This window comes from Petaurus breviceps, unplaced genomic scaffold (genome assembly GCF_028583685.1).
Source record: "Petaurus breviceps papuanus isolate PSGF00001 unplaced genomic scaffold, PetGlider_PUasm1.0 174, whole genome shotgun sequence".
Taxonomy (NCBI): Eukaryota; Metazoa; Chordata; class Mammalia; order Diprotodontia; family Petauridae; genus Petaurus; species Petaurus breviceps.
Window position 1 is genome coordinate 58,817,332 of NW_027185761.1, and position 25,783 is coordinate 58,843,114.

The 25,783-nt window shown below is 40.6% G+C and overlaps 1 protein-coding gene across 1 annotated transcript in view; it reads left to right on the forward strand.

Moving 5' to 3' along the window:
• The window catches only part of LOC138158191 (protein C-mannosyl-transferase DPY19L1), a 114,004-nt gene that overhangs the window by 72,372 nt on the left and 15,849 nt on the right, over positions 1 to 25,783 (forward strand). The window contains exons 9-19 of the mRNA XM_069084280.1: positions 1,026 to 1,125; positions 5,651 to 5,728; positions 6,722 to 6,808; positions 9,904 to 9,963; positions 10,586 to 10,666; positions 15,279 to 15,380; positions 17,915 to 17,986; positions 18,614 to 18,663; positions 19,873 to 19,897; positions 21,966 to 22,085; positions 23,997 to 24,171. Coding sequence (XP_068940381.1) covers positions 1,026 to 1,125; positions 5,651 to 5,728; positions 6,722 to 6,808; positions 9,904 to 9,963; positions 10,586 to 10,666; positions 15,279 to 15,380; positions 17,915 to 17,986; positions 18,614 to 18,663; positions 19,873 to 19,897; positions 21,966 to 22,085; positions 23,997 to 24,171 — 950 coding nt within the window. The remainder of the gene's footprint in view (positions 1 to 1,025; positions 1,126 to 5,650; positions 5,729 to 6,721; positions 6,809 to 9,903; positions 9,964 to 10,585; positions 10,667 to 15,278; positions 15,381 to 17,914; positions 17,987 to 18,613; positions 18,664 to 19,872; positions 19,898 to 21,965; positions 22,086 to 23,996; positions 24,172 to 25,783) is intronic.

Genomic DNA, 25,783 nt, shown 5'->3' on the forward strand with positions numbered 1-25,783 from the left:
TCCGAGAGGAGGAGTAGAGGATATAATCAGGAAAGTGTATGATCGAACAAGAAGATGGGCTGCTCGTGTTGTAAGGAGTAGGGAGAGGAGGTGAGCTGCCTGAGTGTTTGGTGTCTTAACAGTGTCAGGAGACATGTGGGACCGATCCCCTGTGGGGAGCTTAGCGGAGGACCCATGCCCATGGGATGGGCAGGTGTGGATAAGTTGTAACATTGGAGGAAGTATCCAGGTCTATTTGAATATTTGAGATAATAAATCCAGTAAAATATAAAATAATTCATTTACATTTCACTTTCTTAAAATAGTCCAAGTTATTTTATTATGTTAATGGGAATCATAATTGGATAGTTTATAATCAGGGGCAACTGGGTGGTACAGTGGACAGAACATGGGACTGAGAGTCAGAAAGACTTATTTTCCTTGAGTTCAAATCTGGCTTCAGACACTTGCTAGCTGTGTGACCCTGGGCAAGTCATTTAAAAACTGTTTGCTTCACTTTCCTCATCTCTAAAATGAATTGGAGAAGGAAGTGGCAAATCACTCTTGTATCTTTGCCAAGAAAAGCCCAGATGGGGTCACAGAGTCAGACACAACTGAAATCACCCATCAGTGAAGGTGCTGAAGTAGATAGAGGGTTGGGCCTGGAGCCTGGAAGACTTACTTACTGGCTGTGTGACCCTGGGCCAGTCACTTAACCCTCCTTGCTTCAGTTTCCATATCTGTAAAATGAGGTGGAGAAGGAAATGGCAAAACACTCTAGCATTTGCCAAGAACATCTTAAATGGGTCATGGAGAGTTGCACATAGCTGAAACTAGTGAACAATAACCTAACAAAGCTCATAATCACACTTAGATTGCATTGAAGCGTCCAGTTTCAAACGTGACTCGATAAAGGTGTTTGGGGTTTGGTTTTGTGGGGGTGGGTTTTTTTGGGAGGGCAAGGGAGTTTATTCTGCTTTTGCAATAGTCTGGATCAGTGTGTTGTGTCATTTTGTAATTAAACATGTTTATTTTCTCTTTTCTAGGGCTGCGGATGTGTGTAGAGGAAGCTTGATTGCACTCTGTGTTTCAAATATCTTCTTCATGCTTCCTTGGCAGTTTGCTCAGTTTGTCCTCCTCACTCAGGTATGCAGACTTTAAAAAATAATCACAGATTGTCCCCATTTGTTTGGTTTTATCATCTTAGTTATAAATTACATAACCTTGTGATTCTAGATGGTAAGAAATGTCAGAGCATACTTGGCAGCTGATACCGTCATTGCCGCTTCTCACTCCTCATCCTTCTCGACCTCTCTGCAGCCTTGGCCGCTGTCGATCCGCCCTCCTTGAGGTTTTGGTTGTAATGGACACCCAAGATGTAACAGGACAGCTAGGCCAATTATGATTTGATAGGAGTGTTTATTAACCGGCCAGGACTGCCTCTCAGACCGAAAGACAGCAGCGAACTTTCTGTTAGACATAATTTTATAGACAATGTGATTGCTGGCAACAGAATATGTTTCTAAGGGGTACAGTGTCTTTAGCATTGTGTCTATTGAGGCAAAACATTCTCAGTATTATTCTTATTGAAACAAAGCCTTAGTATTATTTCTACTGAAGCGAAACAGACCTGAATCCGAGGGAATCTGTGGCATGTTTTAGCAACACAGGTGAAACATTTCTTTACTATTGGAGCCTATTAGGTGGTTTCCAAGGAACCCAGTAGGGGACCCCTCTAGCAGATTTAAGGGGGCTCTAGTGTATAATTTCTGGTGGGCACTTCATGCTGACATTGCTCTCTCCTGCTTCTCCTTCTACATAATAACACTTTGAATAATCCATCAGTTCTTTTGGACAAGAGGTTTTCTAAGGCTCCTGCCTGTTCCAAGTCTGAGCTGGCATGCAGTGGACTTCACAGCCCCTCTCCCGCTTCTCATCCCTGCCCCTCCCTTGGTCTTCCACGGAGCATGTGCCTAACACAGGCAGGCTCCTCTAAGGTTTGGGATGGCAGTGTAGCACTTTTGCTCCCTGTCTAGTCATAGTTTCTCATTCTTACCACATGATTGAGTTACTTCCTTTTCTGATCGTCTGATCCTGGGGGATCATCCTTGGGAATATTCTGCAGCCATCCTAGGTCCACCCCATATCTTCCCATTGTCCTCTGAAATCATAGTGTTGTGTGATTGGCCACCATAAAGCAGGGCTGGAAGAGTGGCCTTTGTCACATGCATTTTTTAAGAATAAACGGTTGGGAATTGTTGAGATTTTTGCATGTTTCCTAAATAACCAAACAGCCATCCACATGTTCTCTTCAATTGGGGGCCTGCTGCATTTGGTCCAGATCCAGTATTCATAGGCTTGCCATTTCACTGAATTTCAATGTCTGGCTAGATTTTTTTTTTAATCCATTAGCTTTTTTTTTTTTCAGGGTTGACTAATTGTTTTAATTTTACTATGGGTTTTATTGATGAGATTTTGTAGAGGCTAGTTCATTTAACAAAATATCGGTACATGGCATGTATCTAGGAAATATTTTTTTAAATAAATGCTTCTTATTTATAGAATCCCCTAACCTGGCTAATGCTTTCTCCAGAGGCCAGTGGACGTACTCACTTGGGCATATGGTTTGTATAAGAGAATACTGGATTTGAATCAAGTGGGCCTGTGGCCTGACTTGAATACTCATTTTCACTGGCCCCCTGGTCGGGTCATTTCCACTCTTTGAGCCTCCAATTACCATCTAATGTACTAGGCAGTGTGCTGATTAGACCCTCTACCAGTCTGTGCCATCTACTCTCACCGGGGCCCTCCTGCCTCAAGGCAATCGTTCTGCCTCTGTGTGGCGGATCTCCTGGCCCACTTTCCACGGCAGCTTGTCCTCAAGCCTTCCTCCAAGTCATCTCTGCTGAGGACTTTGCCTCATGCCTCCATGTAAAGCCATATGTTGTGTGTCTCTCTTCTCCCTCCTCCCCAGCTTGTGTTACATCTTTTCCCACTGTCTCTTTCACTCCAGCCTTGGGTGGAGAGTGGCCCTTCTCACCAAGGACAGTCCCTCTGCATCCTTGCTCCCATCCCATCGTTTCCAGCAGATTACCTGATCATTATCCTCCTTATTCTCTTATCTTCAGTCTCTCCCTCCTCCAAACACGCCCAAGCCCCGTTCCTTCTTTAAAAACATCCTCATTGGATCTTACCACCTCTTCTGGCTCCCATATTACACCTCTCCTTCCCTTCTTCACTAAATTCCTTGAGAAATCTGTCCAGACTCACTGCTTCCACTTCTCTTCTCTCATTCGCTTCTTAACTCTCAGCATTGTAGTCTCAATCACCTGAAATTTCCTACTCCAGAGGTACCAGTGATATCTTCATTGCCTGATGTGAATGCCATTTCTCAGTCCTCATCCTTCTTGACCTTTCTGCAGCCTTGGACACTGTTGATCCTCTCTCCTTGAGGTTTTGGTGACATTACTCTTTCCTGATTTCCTCCTACCTGCCAGCTCTTCATGTCCTACCCAATAGGGATTCCTCCCAGGCACTGTTCTGGGTTCTCTTCTCTTTTCCATTTTTACTAGGACTGCTTAACCTTTTCTGTATAGTAGACTCCTTTAGCAATCTGATGGGGGCCATGGATCCCTTCTCAGAATAAGGCTTTTAAATGCTCAAAATACATAGGATTGCGAAGGAAAGCAAAGCTGAATGAAAATAAGGATTAGTTGTTTTTTTTTCTGACCAAATTCCTAGACTTACTGGGATCTGTGGACTCCAGGTTAAGAAGTTCTGCTCTGTCTTACTTGCTGATCTCATCAGGCACCCTGGGTTTAATTATATGCTCTATGTCAGTGTGCCAGACCTTTGTAGCCCCCCTCTGTCTCTCCTGAGCATCCCCTTTAGACCGCCAACTATCTTTGTGGACATCTTGAACTATATGTCTCATGGGCCTCTCAAATTCAGCCTGCCTCCAACCAAACGCATTGTCTTCTCCCTCAAACTCTCCCTCTTCCTAACATTCTCATTCTATTGGGGTCACCAGCATTCTCACAGGCCCCCAAGAGTCACAGCTTTACTATAATACTCTAGTGCCTCCATCCTCACTCATCCCACTCAGTTGCCAGATCTTGTCATTTCTTTGTTTATTAATGTGTGACCCCGTCTCCACTCAGCCACCACCCTCTCAGTCTGTTGTAATAGACTTTTCACTAGTCGGTTGTTGGTAAATATTTATTAAGTGCCTGCTGTGCTAAGGGCTGGGAATACAAATGTGAAAAAGAAAGAAAGTCCTTTCCGCCTTCAGGGATCTTACAATCTAATGAGGGAAGATAGCAAACGGAAGAAAACTGCCAACAGTGGACCTGGCACGGTAGAGAATTCAACAAGTTCCACGTGAAGGCGGCCCATGGGAAAGATGTCTTTTCATTGGTCTGAAGTTCCATTCAGCCATCACAGGGGTCTTCCTGAAGCCTGGGTACAACTGTATCACCATACACCTATGTCAGCTGTAAAGCCCTTTGCCACTGGCCTTCCGGGACTCTGACGATTTTGCACAGCTCTGCCTCACCCTGGATGTCATTGGTCCTCTTAAAAAACCAAAGGACGAATATCAGCAAAGCCCAGGCTCAAAGGAGCCTGGCCCCTTCCTGCCTTTTCATTCTGCTTCTTCTGGGGGCATTGGCCCACTTGCCGTTTCTCCACCTGCTGTCTCTGTGGCCTGGCCTTGGCCTTGCTCCATTTCCTCCTCACCTCTCCCTCCTTGTTTCATCTTCCACCCCTCTGCAGGAGGCCTTTCCCAGCCCCTCCAGCAGCTGGTGCCTTCCCTTCCCCTTCTCTGTATGTATCGTGTATGTATGTTACTGCCTGGTTTGATCTTTAGAGAATGTGAGTTCCTTGGGGGTAGGGCTACACATTGACATTTAGATACATACACATGCACTCACACATGGATGGATAGATGTATGGTTTTCTTTGTCTCTCCCGAACTTAGCATAGTGCTTGGTACAGAGTAAAGATTTAATAGATTTTTGTTAATCAATTTATTGACCATCTTACTGGCTAGGTATTGGGATTACAAAGATGAAAAATGACAGAGCCCCACCCTATTTACAATGGGGGGGCAACATATGCACAGGAGAATCTGCAAGATAGAGTGTCATGAGAGAGGAAGACAGAGCTGGAGAAGGTGTTTGGTGAAAGTCTGAGAGAGGTGGGCTCAGGGAGCCATCCAGAAACAGCGGGCACCTCACTGAGCCTTAAAGGAGGCCTTTCATAGGAAAATGCTCCCTCCTCCTCCTCTCTGCCCGTCAGAGACACTTTGCATGGTCTTTGTACATGGTTTGTGCTGCAAAGTGTTCTATCACAGCAACCTGTTTGTATTAAACATAAGTATCTCCCAATAGTGTAAAACTAAACTTCCCTTCATGTTGCTTTACTTTTGAATGATTTAGCAATCACTATATAAGGTGGGATTATTAAACATGACAATTTTCATTTCCTTTTTTCCATTTTTTAAACCTTTAAATACAAAATAGTTTTATAAATGCTAACATGCTTAGAAATATTTCAATATATTATATTTTTTCTTTTAAATAAGTGGTAACCTCCTTTGTGGAAGAAATATGCATTAAAAATTACACAGTTTTGCTTTTAACCATTTAAATATATTTCTTTTTTATTTCAGATAGCATCGTTATTTGCTGTATATGTTGTGGGTTACATTGATGTATGTAAATTGAAGAAGATCATTTACATCCACATGGTAATGTTGACTTTCTTTTAAAAATTAAAATTATTCTGGTGCTGAAGCAAACTCTTTAAGATTCGGGCTTAGTTGTCTTTTTACATATTTTAGCAAGCCATAGATAAAATTATTATTTACAGCATTATTGTATAACATGGACAATTCTTATTTCAAAGCAGTGTTGTATTAGGTGGCCACCCAAGGAACTTACTACATTGGGTAATTACATAACTCTGATTTAGTCTTTCTGCGTTCTTAGTAGATGTGCTAATTAAGGAGAGGAGTGAAGTGGAAAGCTATTGCCTATAAATTTTGAAAAATGTAAAGTCAAATGTGGTTGGGCATCATCTCTAACACATTTCTCTGTTCTCACAATCTTCATCTTGCTTACTTCCCACATTACCGGGAGACTTTTTTCTGTAAGATCCAAGGGTTCTGTGAAATATGTTGCCGTTCTCTTAACCAGCTCTCCCTTTAGCTCTGCTTTTCCCATGGAATCTCAGCTAAGGTTCAGTTCATACCAAGTATGAACTAAAATCATTAACGAGGCCAAGATGCTGAATTGAACTCCTCAAATGCAATAGATTCTCAAACACAGGCCAAAAGAAAATGAGCATCTGTAATTGAATCCATTAGTTCTCCCTGCTTTTGTTCCCATCTTCCACACTTGTTTCATGGAATTCCCTGGACAGTGCTAGTCTGTTACCTATTTTCTTTTTTATGTACTAGGTGTTTTGATTATTGTTGTAATTCATTAGATTGAACTCTACTAAAATTTAAAATTAGCATAAAGTTGACTTAATAAATAGGGTTTACATATCTATATATAGATACATACATACATACGTGGCATTTGATCTTAAATTTTAACTGTTATTTCTGACTAAAAAATGCATTTATATCCATCTAGATTTATCAGCTATTACTCATCAATTTAGTTAATCACAAAATATTTTGAGGTTATTATTTCTGTTTTATGTATATTAATTCTGTTTCCTTCCGTTTTTCCAGATCTCTCTTGCACTTTGTTTTATTTTGATGTTCGGAAACTCAATGTTACTAACTTCTTATTATGCCTCCTCTTTGGTTATTATCTGGGTAAGTATTTCTTAGACTCAAACCTAACAGTGCAATTACTGAGTTTAATCATTAACTTAAGGTCATTTAATCCTTTCATCCTTACTAGCAAAGGAAGGATTCCCTGGCCAAGCGTTTACTGGGCATTATTTTTATTATGTCTAGACTTGTCACTTCATCAGTGACAAGATGATTTGACAGATTCAGATGGACATCTTAACTGTAGCTTACAATTTTTTTTAACTTTTAAATAATATTTTATTTTCCCCCAATTACATGTAAAAACAATTAACAGTCTTTTTTTTTTTTAAGTTTTGAGTTCCAAATTCTATCCTTCCTTTCTTTCCCTCCCCACTCCCTGAGATGGTAATTTGATATGGATTATAAATGTACAACCATGTAAAACATTTCCATTTTAGTCATTTTGTACAAGAAAATGCAAATGAAAAAGAAAGTGAAGAAAAGTGTTCTCCAGTTTTATTCAGACAACATCAGTTCTTTCTCTGAAGGCAGATAGCATTTTTCATCATGAATCCTTCAGGATTGTCTTGGATCACTGTATTACTGAGCATAGCTAAGTCATTCACACTTCTTCACTATACAGTATTGCTGTTACTGTATACCACATCCTCCTGGTTCTGTGCACTTCACCTTATATCAGTTCATGTAAGTCTTGGCGGGTTTTTTGAAATCATCCCGCTTGTCATTTTTTATAGCGTGATAATATTTCATCACAGCTTGTTCAGCCCTTCCCTCTTTGATGGGTGTCTCCTTGATTTCCAATTCTTAGCCACTGAAAAAGGAGCTGCTATAAATATTTTTGTACAAATAGATACTTTTCCTTTTTTGAAAAATCTCTTTGGGGTAGAGACCTAATCGTGGTATTGTTGAATCAAAGTGTATACATGGTTTGTAGCCTTTTTGGTCTAGTTTCAAATTGTTCTACAGAATGGTTGAATCAGTGTAATGTAGCATCTTAAAGAGACTCTTGAGACCCTGAGAGGTCACTTCACCATGGTGACATAGCAACCATGTACCAGACACAGGACTCGAGGCTAGGCTTTTCTATTCTCAAGACTTGTCCTCTCTCCCCTGTGCTGTGTTCTTTCTAATACTTTGCACTGAAGATAAGTTCAACTTTTAGATTTTCTTTTTGTCCCATTTTGTACAAATATGCCCTCTCAGGGCACCACCTGAAATTTCTAAAAGAATGTATTTAATCCTCAGATGTTTCCTCCAGAGATTAAAAAACAAACAACCAACCAACTACAATAGTGGTCAAAGCATCCTCTCTTCATCTTAGCCTTAAGACAGTTTAATAAGATGACCCTGTCTTTTCCTTTGTCAGGCCAGCCTGTCTCATCACACTTTTTAACAACTCTCACTCTAAAGTATTTTCTCCATGTTTCTAAATTCCTTGTGCTTTTATAAAAATAAACGGACTTCCCAAAGACAAGTCCTAGTATTACATTTTAATTGTAAAAATTATTGATTGTATGTTAATAATATGCTGTATTCTTACCTTCATGTGCCAGCTGATCACCTTTATGTATGAAGGACTGATTGAATGCCCCACATAACTGTGGAATTCTTCTCACCAGAGTGGAAAAGAGAAGAAAGTTGTATTTACCTTGGGGCTAAAAGTCACTTATCCTTAGATGGTTGCATTTCTGCATCTTGGCTGTCACAGTCTCTGCTGTTCCTATCCTGGGCCATCCTTCTGTTTCAGGATGCAAGGAATGGGAAAGCATGGGGTGAACCCATTGGGAGGGGGAAGCAGTCTACTGCCCACTTGGGCAAGTTCACACGAATCAGATGGGTTCCCAGCAGCTTATAAGTGAGAGTGTGTATGCGCATATTTATGTATATTTTACACATTTGTATGTGTTATATGCAAATAGAAATAAAATAGCAGCTTCAGAATATAGCATGTTGTTTACGTATGTTTATCTATAAACACATGGATTTATATTTATGTGGTGCTCAGTGTTTGAAACCAGAATTTTACTGAAATAGAGGGTTCTCCTATGAGGTTTTCATTTGAGTGTCAGATTTTTGGTATTTGATCTCCTGGTATTTTTGCCAAGTTTGAAGTACATTGGGATGGGTAGTGTGGTAACATGCTTAAAGGATCCAGAACCTTTAGCAAGTTCATTTAAGTCTCACTTGTACTTTTCTTCCTTCTTAAAGACCAGACACTTGCTAATTTTAAGTCCTATATGCCTTGATCCCAGCTCTGAAAATATTGAACTCTTCCTTGTTCCTGTTTTTTATCTTGTATATAGCTTGCTTCGTATAGATTTACTTGCATGTCAGCTCCCCCATGAGACTTTAAGCTCCTTGTTGTGAGGAGCTATGTTTTGTCTCTTTTTTTTCCCCAGCACTTAGCATAGTTCCTGGCACATAGTAGGCATTTACTGATGTTGATTGGTTGATTTTTAAAAAGTAAAATATGTGGAAATCAGCACTTCCCATTTACTGACAGATGCCAATGCCATGGACGAGTCAGTACTTGGAGATGTTTGGAGTTGACATATAAATGTGACCCCCAGCTCATAAACGTGCTAAACATTTCTTTCTTCCCTGGTTCTAACTTCAGCCTTAGATTTAGACATGAGCTAGAAGATAAAATATTAAGACTTAAAACCTTCTTTTCAGAGTAAGCATATAGTTGGTGTTTTAAAGAAATCCCTTGCATAGCCAGAGTTAGTTCATTTAATATTAGATGGTGAATGTGAAATTCATTCTGGATCCTGGACAAAGAGTTATAAACTCATAAAAAATTCATTTCTAGATACTTGTGATCAAATCCTTTTGTGTACAGGAATTTGTTACTTTATAGGGTGTGGTGAGCCCATTGTTTTAGAATTTAAAATGACTGACTTGGTTAGTCCCTGATTTGGAGATCTTCCAGTCTGGAGAAATGAACCCCCCCTCACTCACCCTTTTGTGAGGGGCAAGAAGCAAGGCCATTCATTACTCCTGGGATGTTTGGTACTTGAGTAACTTCTACATGCTTAAGGGCCCTGAGCTTTTTCTGTTTTTTTGATGTTCAAATATTTACCAGTTCTAACTGGCTCCTTGGCTGTTTTTTGTGTTTTCTCTGCCTTTGGTAGGGCGTCCTGGCAGTGAGACCACATTTCCTGAAAGCGAATGTGTCTGCACTCAGCTTATGGGTAAGGAGCCATCTGGTCTAATGAGGGGTTTTGTTCTGTTTTGTTATTCTTATTGTTTACATCACCCACGCTACCTTTTTTTCCTCTTCCAAGTAAATTTCAAGAAAATAAACTATTGCTTATAATTCAGTGCAGAGGCACCACCACATCTTCTGAGTCTGTAATGCTGCTGCCCCTTGCGTGCACAAAGCAAACTTGGACCGTTATTTTAGTTTGACTAGGAAAAAATGTTGTTTTTTTTTTAATTTTACTCTTGTGTCCCTTGTGACAAGGCGGGATGGGCAAAAGTTTGATAATGAAATGATAGTGGAATGTGTGTGTGTGTGTGTGTGTGTGTGTGTGTGTGTGTAGCAAGGATAATTCAAATTGCTGTATATGCCTTCTATAAAATATGTTAGTTTGAAACATTAATTGCCAATAGCATTGTTTTATTTTAGCACTTACCAGATTAATTTTGGCATTCTGTTCCTTATGTTTATTGTGTTCTTAGATGCCAGTAATGTCCATTCTGTAAGCAATTCAACTTTGCATTTTATTGTTTAAGGCTTGCATAGTAATTTTATGTCATTTTAAGAAATCTAGTTGCATATATATATATATATATATTTTTTTTTTTTTTTAGGTTATTCAAGGATGTACTTGGTTGTTTGGAACAGTCTTATTGAAGTACTTAACCTCTAAAATCTTAGGCATTGCTGATGATGTAAGTATGTTTTAGCTTATATACAAGAAGACTTGATATGTGATTATTTCATTGAATCATCCTCAACTTGAAACTATCACTTTGAGATTTTTTTAAAAAATTGCCACTAAATTAGATTACAGAATCTAATCTATTTTTCAGTTTAACTAAGTAAAGATTTTTATGAACTAAGCATGCATATGTATGTTTGTCTCCAGAAGTTTTCTAAAACTATTTTCTTTTATTAATTTTCACATTTTGGTTAGTTTTCCATATTATAAGTATGTTTAAACTTTTATACATATGGACATATGTATGGCTTAAGGAAGCCCCTCCCAAAAAATATAGTTTAGAGCCCATTCATCCATTTTCGTAATATTGATGAATTTAGATCCACAAGGGACTTTAGTGATATAATCCAAACCTCCCATTTTACAGATAAGGAAATTGAGGCTCAGGTTAAATGCCTTGATAGAGCCAATATTTGAACCCACACCCTCACACCCTCTTGATTTTAAATTGAGGCTTCTTGTGCCATACTTTGCTGCCTTGTATTCTGGGCTCCTGCTTTTCCCCTCTTGTGACAGAAGACAGCATTGGAGTGCTTAGTGGGCCTACTTGTCTTTCTTTTATTGTTCCTGATAACTGGCTTGTGTTGTTACTGGTTTGTTTCTAGTATTGTGAGATTATGAGGATTTCAAAATAATCTTAACTGATTTATCCAAATTGAGCTTTTGCAGAAGATATACTTCTCTAATTAGAAGGAAACTAATTAGGAGGAAATGCAAGTTTTTAGGAATCTTCTAGAACTGTTTTCCTACTGTTTCTTATATCTAGGAAGAATAAAATCAAGGGGCTTTCGGAAATTAAAAATAAAATATAAGATAACTAACAATACTTGCAATTGACTCAGGTAGGAGGGGTGACATAATTTTACTAGAATCAGAAGAATGATTTTGTACACATCACTACATGATTATCAATTATGGCTGCTTTTTAACATCTCATCATGTATAAAATGAAAGGCAAGAGATACTGAGTGGCCAGAATCTTTGCGAGTGTGTGTGTGTGTGTGTGTGTGTGTGTGTGTGTGTGTGAGAAAGAGAGAGAGAGCTCCTTAAACTAATAAACCAACCAGAGTTGTTGAACTAAAAGAAAATGGTCAGTGGAGGGGGCCATCTAGAATTTTCCAACATAGCTCCTTGATGTGCTAAGTGTTCTAGAAAGCAAATGAGAAATAACTTGGTTATAATGTTAGTAGTGCCTGAATGCTGCCACACTGATTATTGACTTTCATTGGTGAGCACCTTAGTTTGCTGGAGGCAAGATGGGACTGGGTAAGACTTCTATAATTTTCCAGATTTTCATTGGGAAAATTTCTTCTCCATCCCCTCATATCCTTCCAAGAAATAAAGGCCTGTTCACTGGGGGAAATAAGTAAGGAATGGGGTGCTGTGTATCCCTGCAATCTCTTTTATCCTTCTTGTAGATAAAACTGAGATTGCCTTTATCATTCTGGTGTTCTTGAGGTCATTCCACTTGGGAATTCCCCGTCGGTATTAACTCTTTGAGATTCACTTATGTGAAATTGATCATTTCTTTGTGTTTATTTCCTTTGTGACATGTTTGGATATTGCTACTGGCTCATAGTTTAACAGAACACTTAGGTAGTTTCATAGTTCTCAGTATTGCCGTGTGACTAGGATGTGCCTCCTCAGCCCTTACGATGTAGAGCTGAGTTTGCTGTCAGACAGGGCAGCAGGACAGAAGTTCCTTAAGTTCAGGACCGGGCTGAGTACAGTGCCTAACACATAGCAGGTGTTCAGTGAATTATAGAATTGAATTGTTAGAGGCAGTTAGCTTAAGTACTCGCTCTATTGAAGACACTGCTTGAGGACACAAAGATGAGGGGACAATCCTAGTGTATCCTCAAGGGTCTTCTGCTTCAGTGGATGACACATAGACAAATAACTACAGTGTAGCTTGGAATATAATTAAGTGCATGGGTGGGGCCAAATAGTAGGAGAGATTCTAGAGGAGGGGACAACTGCCAGCCGGGGGATGCAGTAGATGGTGAAATGGGGGGATTTCCATAGGTGTCGAGATCATCACTTGGGGTCAGGGGAGTGGGAGAAGAGCCTCCTGAAGGCAAATATCACAGAACTGGAACATAAAGTGAGTGAAAGGAAGGAGTGTGATGTTCAGCTGTCATCATTATAGGTGGGAGCCATTTTTTTTTTTTTTTGCTTTTTGTTTTTTGTTTTTTTAGCTTTTTGGAGGGCTGTTGGGGTTAAGTGACTTGCCCAAAGTCACATGGCTAGTAAGTGTGTCAAGTGTCTGAGGCCGGATTTGAACTCGGGTCCTCCTAACTCCAGGGCTGGTACTGTATTCACTGTGACACCTAGCCACTCCAGGGAGCCATTTTTGGAAGACTGAATGACCGACCAAGGAGCTTCTATTTTTTATTGAGGTCATCAGGAAGGCACCAATAGTTTCTGAGCAGGAGAGTAACATAGTCCAGGATTTAGGAAAGCAGCTGGATGCTGTTTGTTAAAACGGTCTTGATTCAATTGGAACAGAGGCCTAAGCAAGTTTGCTAGCATATGGGAATTGAAAGAGGGTGGGAGGATGCCTCTGGTTTTTGAGATTCCAGAGATATTTCAGTGGCACAGTCTGTAGTGGGTTAGAGGAAGAGGAACGAGTCATAGATGACACCTGAGATTTTGAACCTAAGTCAGTGGTGGTACCACCAACAGAAACAGGGAAATTAAGAGGAGTGGTAATTTGAGGAGGATAAAATGTATCTGATTTTGCATCTTTTGGATTTGAGGTTCCACCTAGACATAAACACTAAAGGAAATGTGGAACTCAAGTTCAGGGTAGGAGTAGAGTCTAGAAATAGAGATTGATGAAGATGATGAAGAAGGGGGGATGCCCTCGATGGAAGCATTGGAGTTTGTATGCCTTAGGGATAAAAGGGGGTTCATATGAATAGAGAGAAAAAAAAAACAGGGGAAATAAGGAGGCCATGGAGAGAGCAGGGAGAGCATAGAAAGATGGGGATAGGTGGCAGCTAGGTGGCACAGTGAATAGAGCACTGACCCTGGAGTCAGGAGGACCTGAGTTCAAATTCAGCCTCAGACACTTAATACTTAGTAGCCATGTGACCTTGGGTAAGTCACTAAACCTCCAATTGCCCCCTCCAAAAAGGAAAAAAGAAAAAAGAAACGTAGAGGTTCACTGAGGAGGAATCTTTGTACTTTACCCTAATTGCCCTCCAAAAAAAAAGAAAGAAAGAAAGATGGTGGTAATCAGCAGCATCCAAATGTGCAGGAAGGTCTAGGAGGTGAGGACTGGGTAAGGTGTTAGATGATCCTGGTGAAAGAGTTTCTGTAGAAGGCTGAAGAAACGAGATTTCAGATTTCTAAGAAGAAAGTCTTTGCGTCTCAGAACTAAGAGGAGGGAAGAAGATTGGAGAGAATACCCAGGGGTTTTTTCTTATAGAGGAGGAAAGAAGGAGGTCCCTAGGGGGACAGAATTTTGCACAGAGATGGCATTCCTGAATCGGGATGAGGTCCTTCTACAGAGGGCTTTAAAGTCCACTCCTTTATTTGACAAGTAGAAAAAGAGTAAGGTAAGGTTAGTGGTTTGTAGATGAAGAAATAAATGTAGGGACATTAAAACAAGGCATTCTGCTGGGCCAGGAGGAGGGTAGGTCTAGCTTCAGATTATAGTTTGAATGTGATACATCATTGCCCTTATGAATAATAAATAATATATTCTAAGATTTTGATGGGAAAGAAATTTAGAACTTTTAGGGGCATCTAAACTTTTCTCAATTCCTACAAACTAGTAACTGTTTAAATACAGCTAGCATTTACACCAACATTCTGCCATTGCTAGCTTGTGCTGGCTGTTACTGGATCGTGTTACTAGATTTGCTTCTGTCTCTTGTCCTTATTCTATATTAATAGTTATTTCAGTGGATGGGTCATTCTCCCTCCTCCATCCCCACATCCCCTCCTCCTTCCAATTAGATTGTAAACTTCAGTCAACCAATAAACAAGAATTTAAGTGCCTGCTTATCTTTCTCTCTTCCTTAGCTCTAGTGCTGTGCCTTGAACATAGGAGGTCTTAATAAATGTTTGTTGAATTGCTTGAAATGAATTGACTGATTTCAAGATCAGTTTTACTGTCCTTTTACAATAACATTTAGTGTTAAATCACTTATCTTTAGGGCATAACTGATCTCTTTATCCACAAGTTGGTAGTATTTTGTCAAGGGTGCTGGCACACCAGTGCCCAGTCTCCCCATCCAAATCTTCTTCCAGTAAAGGTGGGGCCTCACATCTTAAGTAGGATTTGTACTTTAGCTAATGTACCATAAGGGACTCCTGTAAATTCAAACCTTGATAGTCATTTAAACCAAAGTATGACTACGAGATTTCAGATATCTAGTTTTTGTTTTGTTTTGAGCAAGCTTGGGATGTAGGCCACAATTAAGTGGAGAAGAGGGGTGAGAACTGGAGATGAGTGTGGAACTGGGGAGGCCCCACTGATTATCTCCAGGTATCAGCAATAAAGTCTTGAAAGAATCCCTAATTGAATTGCCTTTTGCTTTATTTTTTGTTAGGCTCACATAAGCAACCTGTTAATATCCAAATTCTTCAGTTACAAGGATTTTGACACTTTAATGTACACCTGTGCTGCAGAGTTTGACTTCATGGAAAAAGAGGTGAGAATGTGCTTCTAGCTGTCCTTTCTTGGGGCCTGGGACCCTCTGGTTCAGCCATTCATTTTGTACAGAGATGGCATTCCTGAATCAGGATGAGGTCCTTCTACAGAGGGCTTTAAAGTCCATTCCCTTATTTGACAAGTAGAAAAAGGGTAAGGTAAGATTAGTGGTTTGTAGATGAAGAAATAAACGTAGGGACATTAAGTGGACTTTGTTCAAGAGCCAAACACACCCCTTCGTTGTTCAGTTCTTTGCTCACTCTCCTGAAGCTTCTGGGTCTTTAAAGTGCCGTTCACAAACTTACCATTCCAGTGTTTGGATGTGTGTGAGCTGGTGCCCTGGGAGGTTCCAAGGCTGCTGTCAGCCTCTGACTCACTGGCACAAGTCAGTGCACGATGCTCCATCTGTAAAATGATGGAGGCAAGGTTGGAGGGAGATAATGAGATAATGTAAAGTCCATGTCTTGCTTTTGGTGTCTCTTCTCCCCGCCTCCCCTTCCCCCAGCTATAGAGATAACAGAATAAAGTAAAGAATTTTCAAAAGACAGGTGTAAAGGGGCAGCCAGGTGGCACAGTGAGTAAGAGCACTGGCCCCAGAGTTGGGATGATCTGGGGATCAAATTCGGGCTCAGATACTTAGCACCACACCCAGAAATAACTGGCCATGTAACCTCGAGCAAGTTACTTAACCCCAGTTGCTTAAAAAATAAAAAGACAGGTGTAAATATGAGATATATTCCTTGGAAAACAGGGTTTGAAACCTTGTCTGTAAATTTGTTTTCTGTGATTTATTGTGAGATGCTTAAAAAAAAAAGCCATATTTTAATGATCCTGGACAAAATGACTTACTCTCTTTGTGCCTCATTTTCCTCATCGCCAACGGCCTCTAATGTTGGTCCTTGGAAGCATATTTGGGTTGTGTTAATAAATATCAGATCATTTATTAAGCCTTGGGCCAAAGAGTAAAGGTGCTTTGAAACCCAGAAATGGTTATGGAAATTCTCTGTTGTCTTAGTGATGAAATAACAAGGTGAGAGAAATCCTATCAGGTGTTTGCAGTAAAATCCTCAAGTAATAAAAGAAACTCAATTACGGTACTTCGCTGTGATTGTAGATGCAGACCACACTCCTAAAGGACTCTTCTGTCCTTTAAATGCAGAAGTAACCATTTGTTTTCTCCATCCCAGGTCTTCTGTCTTCTCTGGCGGTGAAATCCCTGCTTAGGTAGTATCTAATTTTGTCTTTAGGATACAGACTATAAGGATTTCCTAAAGTCAGGAAGACTTGAATTCAAATCCCCCTTTTGTAGCTATGGACGGAGAGAAGCCTGTTAACCTCTTTCAGCCTCTGTTTCCTCATCTGTAAAATGGCGATAAGACAATAACAGAATCATTACACAGATCAAATGAGATCATATAGGTGAAGCTCTTTGGAGACCTTAAAATGTCATATTCATGTTATTGTTATTATTATTAATTTTCTGTAAAGCATCTAACAGACTGTATATTTTGTTATTGAATGACTAATTTTATTTTAAATGATTGTAAAATGAGAAATAGCATGGTCTTTCCATAGAAGATAGGATATGCTTTGAGACCAGTTTCCTGCTCTCTTTATAAACATTCTTTTCAAGGACATTGCAATTTTGTTTAAGTGATGCTAACTTCAGAAATCAGAGTGATTGATTATTTTGTTGAAATAGATTTTAGGATGATGTTGGAGAAACAAATGAAAGTCACTTTAGAAATTTCAAAGCCCATACTTTCTCAAGACTTTTGTAGCAGAATGCTATTTAAGCAAAAAATTCAGCAAAACAGGATTATAATAGACTAGATGAATATTTATTTTTGTTACATATTTCAGCTTCTTTTCTGTGCAGAGCCACACTCTTTCATACTTGGGTAGAGGCTCTCCAAGCACTAGGGCATTTTGGTAAATGGCTTAGATCCTTCAGCTTCATATCCCCAAGTAAAGGAGTTTAACTCTGCAGAGTTTTTTCATTGATCAGTGTTTCCTGTGGGTCCCTTTGCCTCCCCCCCCCCCCCCCAAACCTGACTACACATAGAACGGCATGTGTTAGTCCTGTTCCTGGGAACACTGCAAGAGTGTTTCACACAAATAAAAGTCTGGGGATAGATATTAAAGATACTGCAACCTTTAACATTTTAAGTATAATTTTTTTTAGAAATTATGTGATGCAAAGAAAAAATATATTCAATTCCATATCTGGTTAAGTTAGAAAGAAGAATAGCAAACATAAAAATGGATAGCAATCTTTCAGACCATAAATGTTCACTATTTAAGAATGACAAGGACTTGGGAAATACATTTAGTATCACGTTTTTAACCCCATATTAAGGAAGACTTTTGTACAGGAATGCATAGACAATTTTCTGGTGGAAGTTAATGGGAAAACGGGACTGAGTGGTCTGTTAAATTTCCCTGCCAGTACTTCTTTTTAACTTATTTCACATTTTGATCATTGTTTCTGAAGGAAATTAATCCACCAACTTAAAATGTCTTTCTGAATTTCAGACTCCCCTGAATTACATGAGGACTTTGCTACTTCCGGTTGTCCTTGTGGTCTTTGCTGTGATTGTTAGGAAGGTAGGTTTGGATTTTGTGAATCGGTGTGACCCACATGCGGGCCTCAGGGTCTCGAGGTCTGCACTTGCAGCGCTTGCCTGTTTTCTGTGTCCCACGTGCCTCAAAGCCTCATTAAGCCCAGAAGGAGATAGTTGAGGCTAGTTTGTTTTTCCTCCTCTCTACCCCTGCCTGATCCAGTCACATAGATTTAACTCGCCTAAGGCTGGTGCAGCCAGTGTTGAAGAGAAAGGGAAAGGAGGAGGAGGCTTAAAGGGCAGAGACTCCACAGAGCTTGGCTTGAGGGAAGAAGAGGGGCGCCCATGCTTAATTTTTCTGTTTCGATGCCTTAGGAGAGGAGGAGGAAATGATTGGTTGGGGAAACTGGTGAGATTGTCTAAGGAGATCTTTCCTAGTTCTTGTAGTGAGGTAAGATGGGCTTCAATCCTAGGAATGTCCATCCTTGAGCTACTTAGCCAGAAGTTTTATAATTAAAGGGGAAAACACTTCTTACTGAAAAAGAGTTTCTCTTTAGTGTTGGGACTTTCTCCTTCATACTAATCAGTTTTCTCATTTAGAAAATATGAATGTTGGAAAATAGGTTTTTTTCCTGGCATTATTAATCTGATGTTTTAAAAATTCTGTTCACAGACTGTTAGTGATATTTTGTGTGTGATATCTAAGCAGCGTACACATATAAGGTAAATATGTTATTCATTTTAAAATATTAATTGCTGTATTAAATTATTAATTTAAATTAATAAATTAAATCAAATATTTATTTCTGTATTAATCTCTGCTACATAGTATTTTATTATTCAGGTTTTCTGCCATCCATGTTCATTTCTGAGTTAAGCTTTTCCTTCCCTTTATCTGCTCATATATCTACCCCCTTTTATCTAGCATCATATTATTTTCCTTACCGCCTTTTTGTCCTATAACTACGATTTCATCTGAGTTAGAGAATTTCTACTGGGGAACTTCCCTCTCCCAATGCACATCAGCACTTGTCCTGCCATTTAGAATCCTTGAGAGCTCCCTGGGGAGCAGAGAGTCTCAGTGATTTGCTCCTCTATGGTAGGGCCTCCCGGCCTCTCACAGTCACTTATTTCAGGGGAGCCCCAGAGAAAAGCTGGAAGGATCCACATGGCCATGTTGAGCAGCTTCTGGATGTGGCCTGGCAGGTGCTGTTGGCAGAAGCAGAGCTGGCCTCTACAGGAGCAGCTCGGACGTTTAGTACTATGACTGATGAGCTCTCTGTGTAGCCTGCCAGTGGAAGAGAAAGTCACAATATTGGGGTGTAACGTGTCTTTGTAAGTCAAAGGGAGGCGGTGCTGGTAGAAGGAGGATCACTGCCATCTCATTTTCCCTGTTTGTCTCCATTTTTTAACTGAATGAAGGCTTACAGCTCTTGCCTAAGGACTGGGGCTCTGTGACCGTGTCCCCAAGAGGGCAGGTGTGTGGGTAGGGGTGGAGAGGACCCTGAGTGTTGAACCATGAGCACAGGGGGAGTTAGGCCAGGCCTCTGGGCATCATGCAGCATCTCCTGAGACTCCCACAGTGAGTTTCAACTTCTGAGTGCAAAAAGCAAAGAAAGGGGCTGTGGTAGCAAGGGCTTGCCAAGTGCCCCAGGACCCAGGCACAGCACCTGTAACATGTGGGCACTGAGTAAGGGACAAGTACATCTGTCAGAAAGCTGGAAGTGGCTGATCTAATCTAAGAGCCCCTTTATGGCATAGGGCAGCCTTTGTATTCTATGTGCTTTTTTCAGTTGTAGCAATTGATGTTTCATGTTCATGGTTTGACATGAAGTTTAATTTCACAAATTTTTTCAAAGTATATCAGTAATGAAGTTTTTTATTTAGCTGTTCCAACAATAACTTAATTATTTCATTCTTTTTGAATTCCAGAAAGCACCAGTTTGATCATGGAGAGGTAAACATTTTACATGCATGAAGTTTTTTTTAAATTTATTCACCTGTATGGCTAAATTAAGGATCTTATGCAGACATGGTCACGGTCTGTCTGTTGTTGAGAATTCCTGGATCGACTGGCTCTTGTCATGAGCCCTGCAGGCTCAGTGTCAGGATGTGTAGAGTACATTAGAGTGTGATTCATGTGACTGAATTTACTGCCTCTCATTTGATATGCTCTGAAGAGCTTCATAGGAAGGAAACCCTGCCAAGACTCTGCCAGTGGAGCAACTTCTAGGAGCCCACAGGGCTTCCTTCCTGCTCACACTGTTCCAGTGGCTGTGGGCAGCCACCAAAGGGGTGTCGTTGGATCAGCCTGGCTTTGGAATCCGAAGGTTCCCCAGCATCACAGAAGCCCGCCTTTGCTTGGAGAATGCTGGTGCTAAAAGCAGACCCCAGTCTGGGGCGGCACCAGTCCTTAAGTGTACTGCTTTCTTAGTTCTCTGCAAATGAAATCTGTCCCTGTCGCTTCTGAGGGCAAAAATCTGTTCCACATCCAGGCCCTCCAGGTCCTGTCTGTCTTTACACTGTCTCAGGCAGGCCTTCTCTTCCCCCATCCCACAAGACTGACAGCTATAGCCTCCTGCTTGGGCTCCCCCTCCCTCCATCCTCCGTTCAGCCGCCAAAGTGATATCTTACAGCACATTCCCTCATTCCCTCTGCCCCCGCCTCCAGTCATTGACACCAGTGGCTCCCGATGACCTTGAGGATCAAATATGAAATCCTGTCTGGCTTTTAAAGCCTTTTGTGATCCAGTGCCTTACCATCATGCCGGCCTTCATATGCTTTACTGCCCTCTGAGGATGCCATGGTCCAGCACACCAGCCCTTCTGTTCCCTGCCTAGGACTCTGTCCTGGGATGCTGGGTCTTTTCACTGTTTGCTCTTGTCTTCTCCCTTCTGCTTCCTTCAAGACTTAAGTCCCGCCTTCTCCACACCCTCACACCACACTGCCACTGCCTTTCCTCTGAGATTTACCTTCCAGCTACTCAGATCCCATCTTGTACGAGCCTACTTTGTGTGTTGTGTCCCCTGTTAGAATGTGGCCTTGACGGTGTGGGCTGTTTTTCCCTCTCCTTGGGTCTTGGGTGTTTGATTATCACGGCACCTGGCGCATAATGAACTCTTCATAAATATTTGTTGACTAACATTGACAAATCCTGCCCTGGGTAAGTAAACATTCGCCCTTTCTTCAAAGGATCCTTAAAGGGCAAAGCTCTAAGCCATTGCTCTCAGACTGGATGAACTAGAGCCTGTCAGCATCCTTCCTAGAATGCCGTGCCCAGGAGCGGAGGGGCTGTATCTCTCAGATGGGTGCATTCACTTCTGAGCAGTCATCAGTCATCCACAAATAAGCATGGCCTGCATGTCTTCATCTCAGAGTTGATAAAAGCTTGCTATCATACAGCTTGACAGCTGATTAAATATAGTGTTTGATGTAATCTCTCTTTTTAATAAATTGAAATGGGGCCTCCTAAGACAGCATTGTTGCATTTGCAACCCACATTTCTCTAAATTACCTTCCTGAATTAGTCATTAGGATGGAGTTGTAGTCATCTGCTTCTTCCCCATCTTCCTCTGATTCTACTGATAGCATCAGGATTAAACCTGTGGATTTGCAATCAGAGACCTATCTGATTAGTCCCTTAACCTCTCTGAGGCCCAGGTTCATCACCTGTACAGTGAGGGAGGACATTGGACTATATGACCTCTGATGCCCCTTCTGGCTCCAGATCTGTGATCCTATAGCCTGTGAATAGGGAGGTGGCCTCGGACAGTAGTGTGAAGAGAGAAATGTGTGTTAGCTGAATGAATATTTGATTTGACTAACACTAACTATTTAATGCATTTTAATAACTAGGTTGTCATTTTTTACCAAATAAGAAATAAATAATGGAGTAAAAGCAGGATATTCCTTTTTGTAAGGAATGTAATACATTTTTAAAGTGTAGAAGCTTAATTCTTTAAAATTCTTCCATGTTGAGTAAACATTTTTCTTGTTTTACACTTGTGCTTTGTTTCATTTTTCAGTTGGTTTATCATGCATTGCAACTATTAGCTTATACAGTCCTTGGTGTTTTAATTATGAGACTGAAACTATTTCTGACACCACACATGTGTATCATGGCTTCTTTGATCTGCTCGAGACAGGTAAGGGTTTTGTTTTAAACTTTTAGAATTAGTGCAGCAATGACAGATTTCCTCTACCTTTCATCACTGAATTGCCTCTAGTTTAAAAACTATTAAACCATTTTAAAAACTGTAGCTGTAAATTTTAAATGTTCTCTATTTTTCCCTAATCCTTTTCCTACAAAATTCTACCTGACATTGCTTACTTCTTTTTCATTCCCTCTTCACTTAGATGTAGAGTTTGTATGTGTTATACACTTTTCTGTGTTCTCTATTTAAAGATGGTCGTCTTACAAGCTGGTCATGGGGCAGGAACTAGATCCCCTATGCTTTCTGTATCTCTCGGAGCTGCCAGCATGGCTTTGAGGATGCCAAAAATTGCCACACACTCTGTGTGTGTGTGTGTGTGTGTGTGTGTGATGAGCAGAGCTGCCACCTAGCATAACATAGAACTTACTTTGAAAAGCTGGTCTGAAAAGAATATTTGTTTGACTAGACTTTTCCTTGAATTTATGTGAATATTTGACTTTTACCAAACCATAGCTTCTTGCCATAGTTATGGTATTAAGTGATATGTTATTTAGTCAGAAAAAAAGCAAGGAATTGTGTTCATCCACACCCTGCCTCCCATCTCCCTTCCAGGATCAGGCCTTTTAATGTTTGTTGGTTTAAAAAGACTTTAAAAAGTCTTTCGATTCCTCCAAATTTTCTTTAAATTCTTTTATTAATTTATCATTATTTTGGTTCTGTATTATACAGGACTAAGTTAATGCACACACAGCAACCTGTGAATTTACATTAGAAATACAGGGTTTCGGGGCTGCTAGGTGGCGCAGTGAGTAAAGCGCTGGCCCTGGAGTCAGGAGGACCTGAGTTTGGTTCCGGCCTGAGACACTTAACACCCACACAAAAATACTAGCCATGTAACCTTGGGCAAGTTACTTAAACCCCAGTTGCCCTCCAAAAAGGCAAAAAAAAAAAAAGAAATGCAGGGTTTTAAATTTTTTTTTTTATCATTTTTTTTAAGCAATTGGGGTTAAGTAACTTGCTCAAGGTTACACGGCCAGGTGTTTCTGGGTGGGTGCTAAGTGTCTGAGCCTGGATTTGATCCCAGGTCATCCCGACTCTGGGGCCAGTGCTCTTACTCGCTGCGCCACCTGGCTGCCCCGAAATACAGGGTTTTTAGGTATTTATTTACATATAAGTATTTTACTTAGAAAACATTCCTTTCAGTTGAATAGTAGACTGGGAAAACTTCTAGATCTGTGCATTAATCATGTGAGCTTATTTTATTGATAAAAGCACATTAAGATGGAACTGTAAAGCGTGTTAATCATGTTTATATTGGACCTCAGTGTTGAGCACAGAACAACGGTTGTGACTATTTGTTGATTTGTGAATGCTGAGCAAATCTTCTCTAGGTTTGTACCAAGGGGCCAACACTTCCTAGTTTGTGTCTGTTTACAAATTGTCCCTAATGTCTCCCAAAACAGAGGGCTTGCCCTGAGCTCCAAGGCTCTGGACAGAACCCCTCCTGTTCATTCCTGGGCACTTCCCGTTGGCTCCTCACCACAGCCTCTGATGTGAAGGCTGTGTGGGGGGATCCGGATTAGGGGACTGAGCTGCAGGTTGTGACTTATCTAAAGCCACGCAGTCACGCAGTGAATAAGTGAGCAGAGCTGGGTCTTTGCCCCACTCTAGATTCTCGGCTCCTTGGGGTGCCTGTGCACAACCCTCCATCACACCAGGCGGCTGCTCCCCGTCCTGTTTTGTCCTGCTTCCTGTTGCACACAGTTTGCGTGAGCAGCTGCTGCGGGGGGTGCTGAGCGCCCCTGCCCAGGATTGGGGTCCCCACAGCCCGCGCGGTGTCAGCTCGGGGAGTAGCCAGCGCCTGGCAGTCAGAAGCGATGGGTGACTGTTCTCTCGTTGCAGCTCTTTGGGTGGCTCTTCTGCAGAGTGCACCCCGGCACTGTCGCTTTTGCTGTGTTGGCCATCATGTCAGTGCAGGGCTTGGCCAACCTTCAGCACCAGTGGAGCATCATTGGGGAGTTTAGCAATCTACCCCAGGAGGAGCTCATAGAGTGGATCAAACTTAACACCAAGCCAGGTACAAACTTGTGTTATGGCTTCTCTTTCATGTATGATTCTTTTAAATTATTTTTTTTCCAATTTATTTATTTATTTTTGGTTTTCAACATTCATTTCCACAAGAATTTGAGTTACAGGTTTTCTCCCCATCTTTCCCCTACCCTCACCCCAAGATATAGCAAGCCTACTGAATACCCCTCCCCCAATCTGCTCTCTCCTATATCCTCCCCCATTCCTGCCCCCCCAACTTTCTAGTAGGGCAGGATGGGTTTCTATGCCCCAGTGCCTGTATCTCTTATTTCCCAGTTGCATGTAAAAAATAATTTTTTTTAACATTTGTTTTTAAAACTTTCATTTCCAGATTCTTTCCCTTCTTCCCTCCTCACCCACTCCCACTGGGAAGACAAGCAATTCAAAACAGGTTGTACATGTGTAGTTAAAATATATCCATAGTAGTTATATTGCAAAAGACTAACTATATTTCCCTCCATCCTATTCCGCCCCACACTTATTCTGTTTTCTCCTTTGACCCTGCTCCTTTTCAAAAGTGTTAGCTTCTAACTATCTTCTCCCCCAATCTGCTTTCCCTTCTATCATCCCCTCTTTTATTCCCTTCCCCCCTACTTTCCTGTAGGGTAAGATACCCAGTTGAGTGTGTATGTTATTCCCTCCTTAAGCCAAATTCAGTGAGAGTAAAATTGACCCATTCTCTTTCACCTTCCTGCTCTTCCCTTTTCTCTTTCCTCTTTTATGTGAGATACTTTACCCTATTCTATCTCTCCCTTTCTCCTCTCAATATATTTCTCTCTCACCTCTTAATCTTATTTTTTAGATATTATCTATTCCTATTCAACTGATCCTGCACCCTCTGTCTATGTATACATGTACACACATATACACACACATATATATGTATACACACACTTATACCCTCCTATACACATATATATGTATGTGTGTTTACATATATGTACATAATATATCCCTTCACCTATCCTCATGCTAAAAAAAGTCTCATGAGTTACAATGATCAATTTTCCATGTAGGAATGCAAATAGTTCAACTTTAATAAGTTCCTTATGATTTCTTTTTCCTGTTTACCTTCTCATGCTTCTCTTCTTATTTTTGAAAGTCAGATTTTCTGTTCAGCTCAGGTTTTTTCATCAAGAATGCTGGAAAGTCCCCTATTTCATTGAATGACCATATTTTCCCCTGAAGCATTATACTCAGTTTTTCTGGGGAGGTGATTCTTGGTTTTAATCCCAGCTGCTTTGACCTCCAGAATATCATATTCCAAGCCCAGCGATCCCTTAATGTAGGAGCTGCTAGATCTTGTGTTATCCTGATTGTGTTTCCACAATACTCAAGTTGTTTATTCCTGACTGATTGTAATATTTTCTCCTTTATCTCGGAACTCTGGAACCTGGCTATAATATTCCTAGGAGTTTTCTTTTTGGGATCTTTTTCAAGAGGTGATGCTTGAATCTTTCAGTTTCTCTTTTGCCTTCTGGTTTCTAGAATATCAGGGCAATTTTCCTTGAGAATTTCTTGAAGGATGATTTCTAGGCTTTTTTTTGATCATGGCTCTCAGGTAGTCCAATAATTTTTAAATTATCTCTCCTGGATCTATT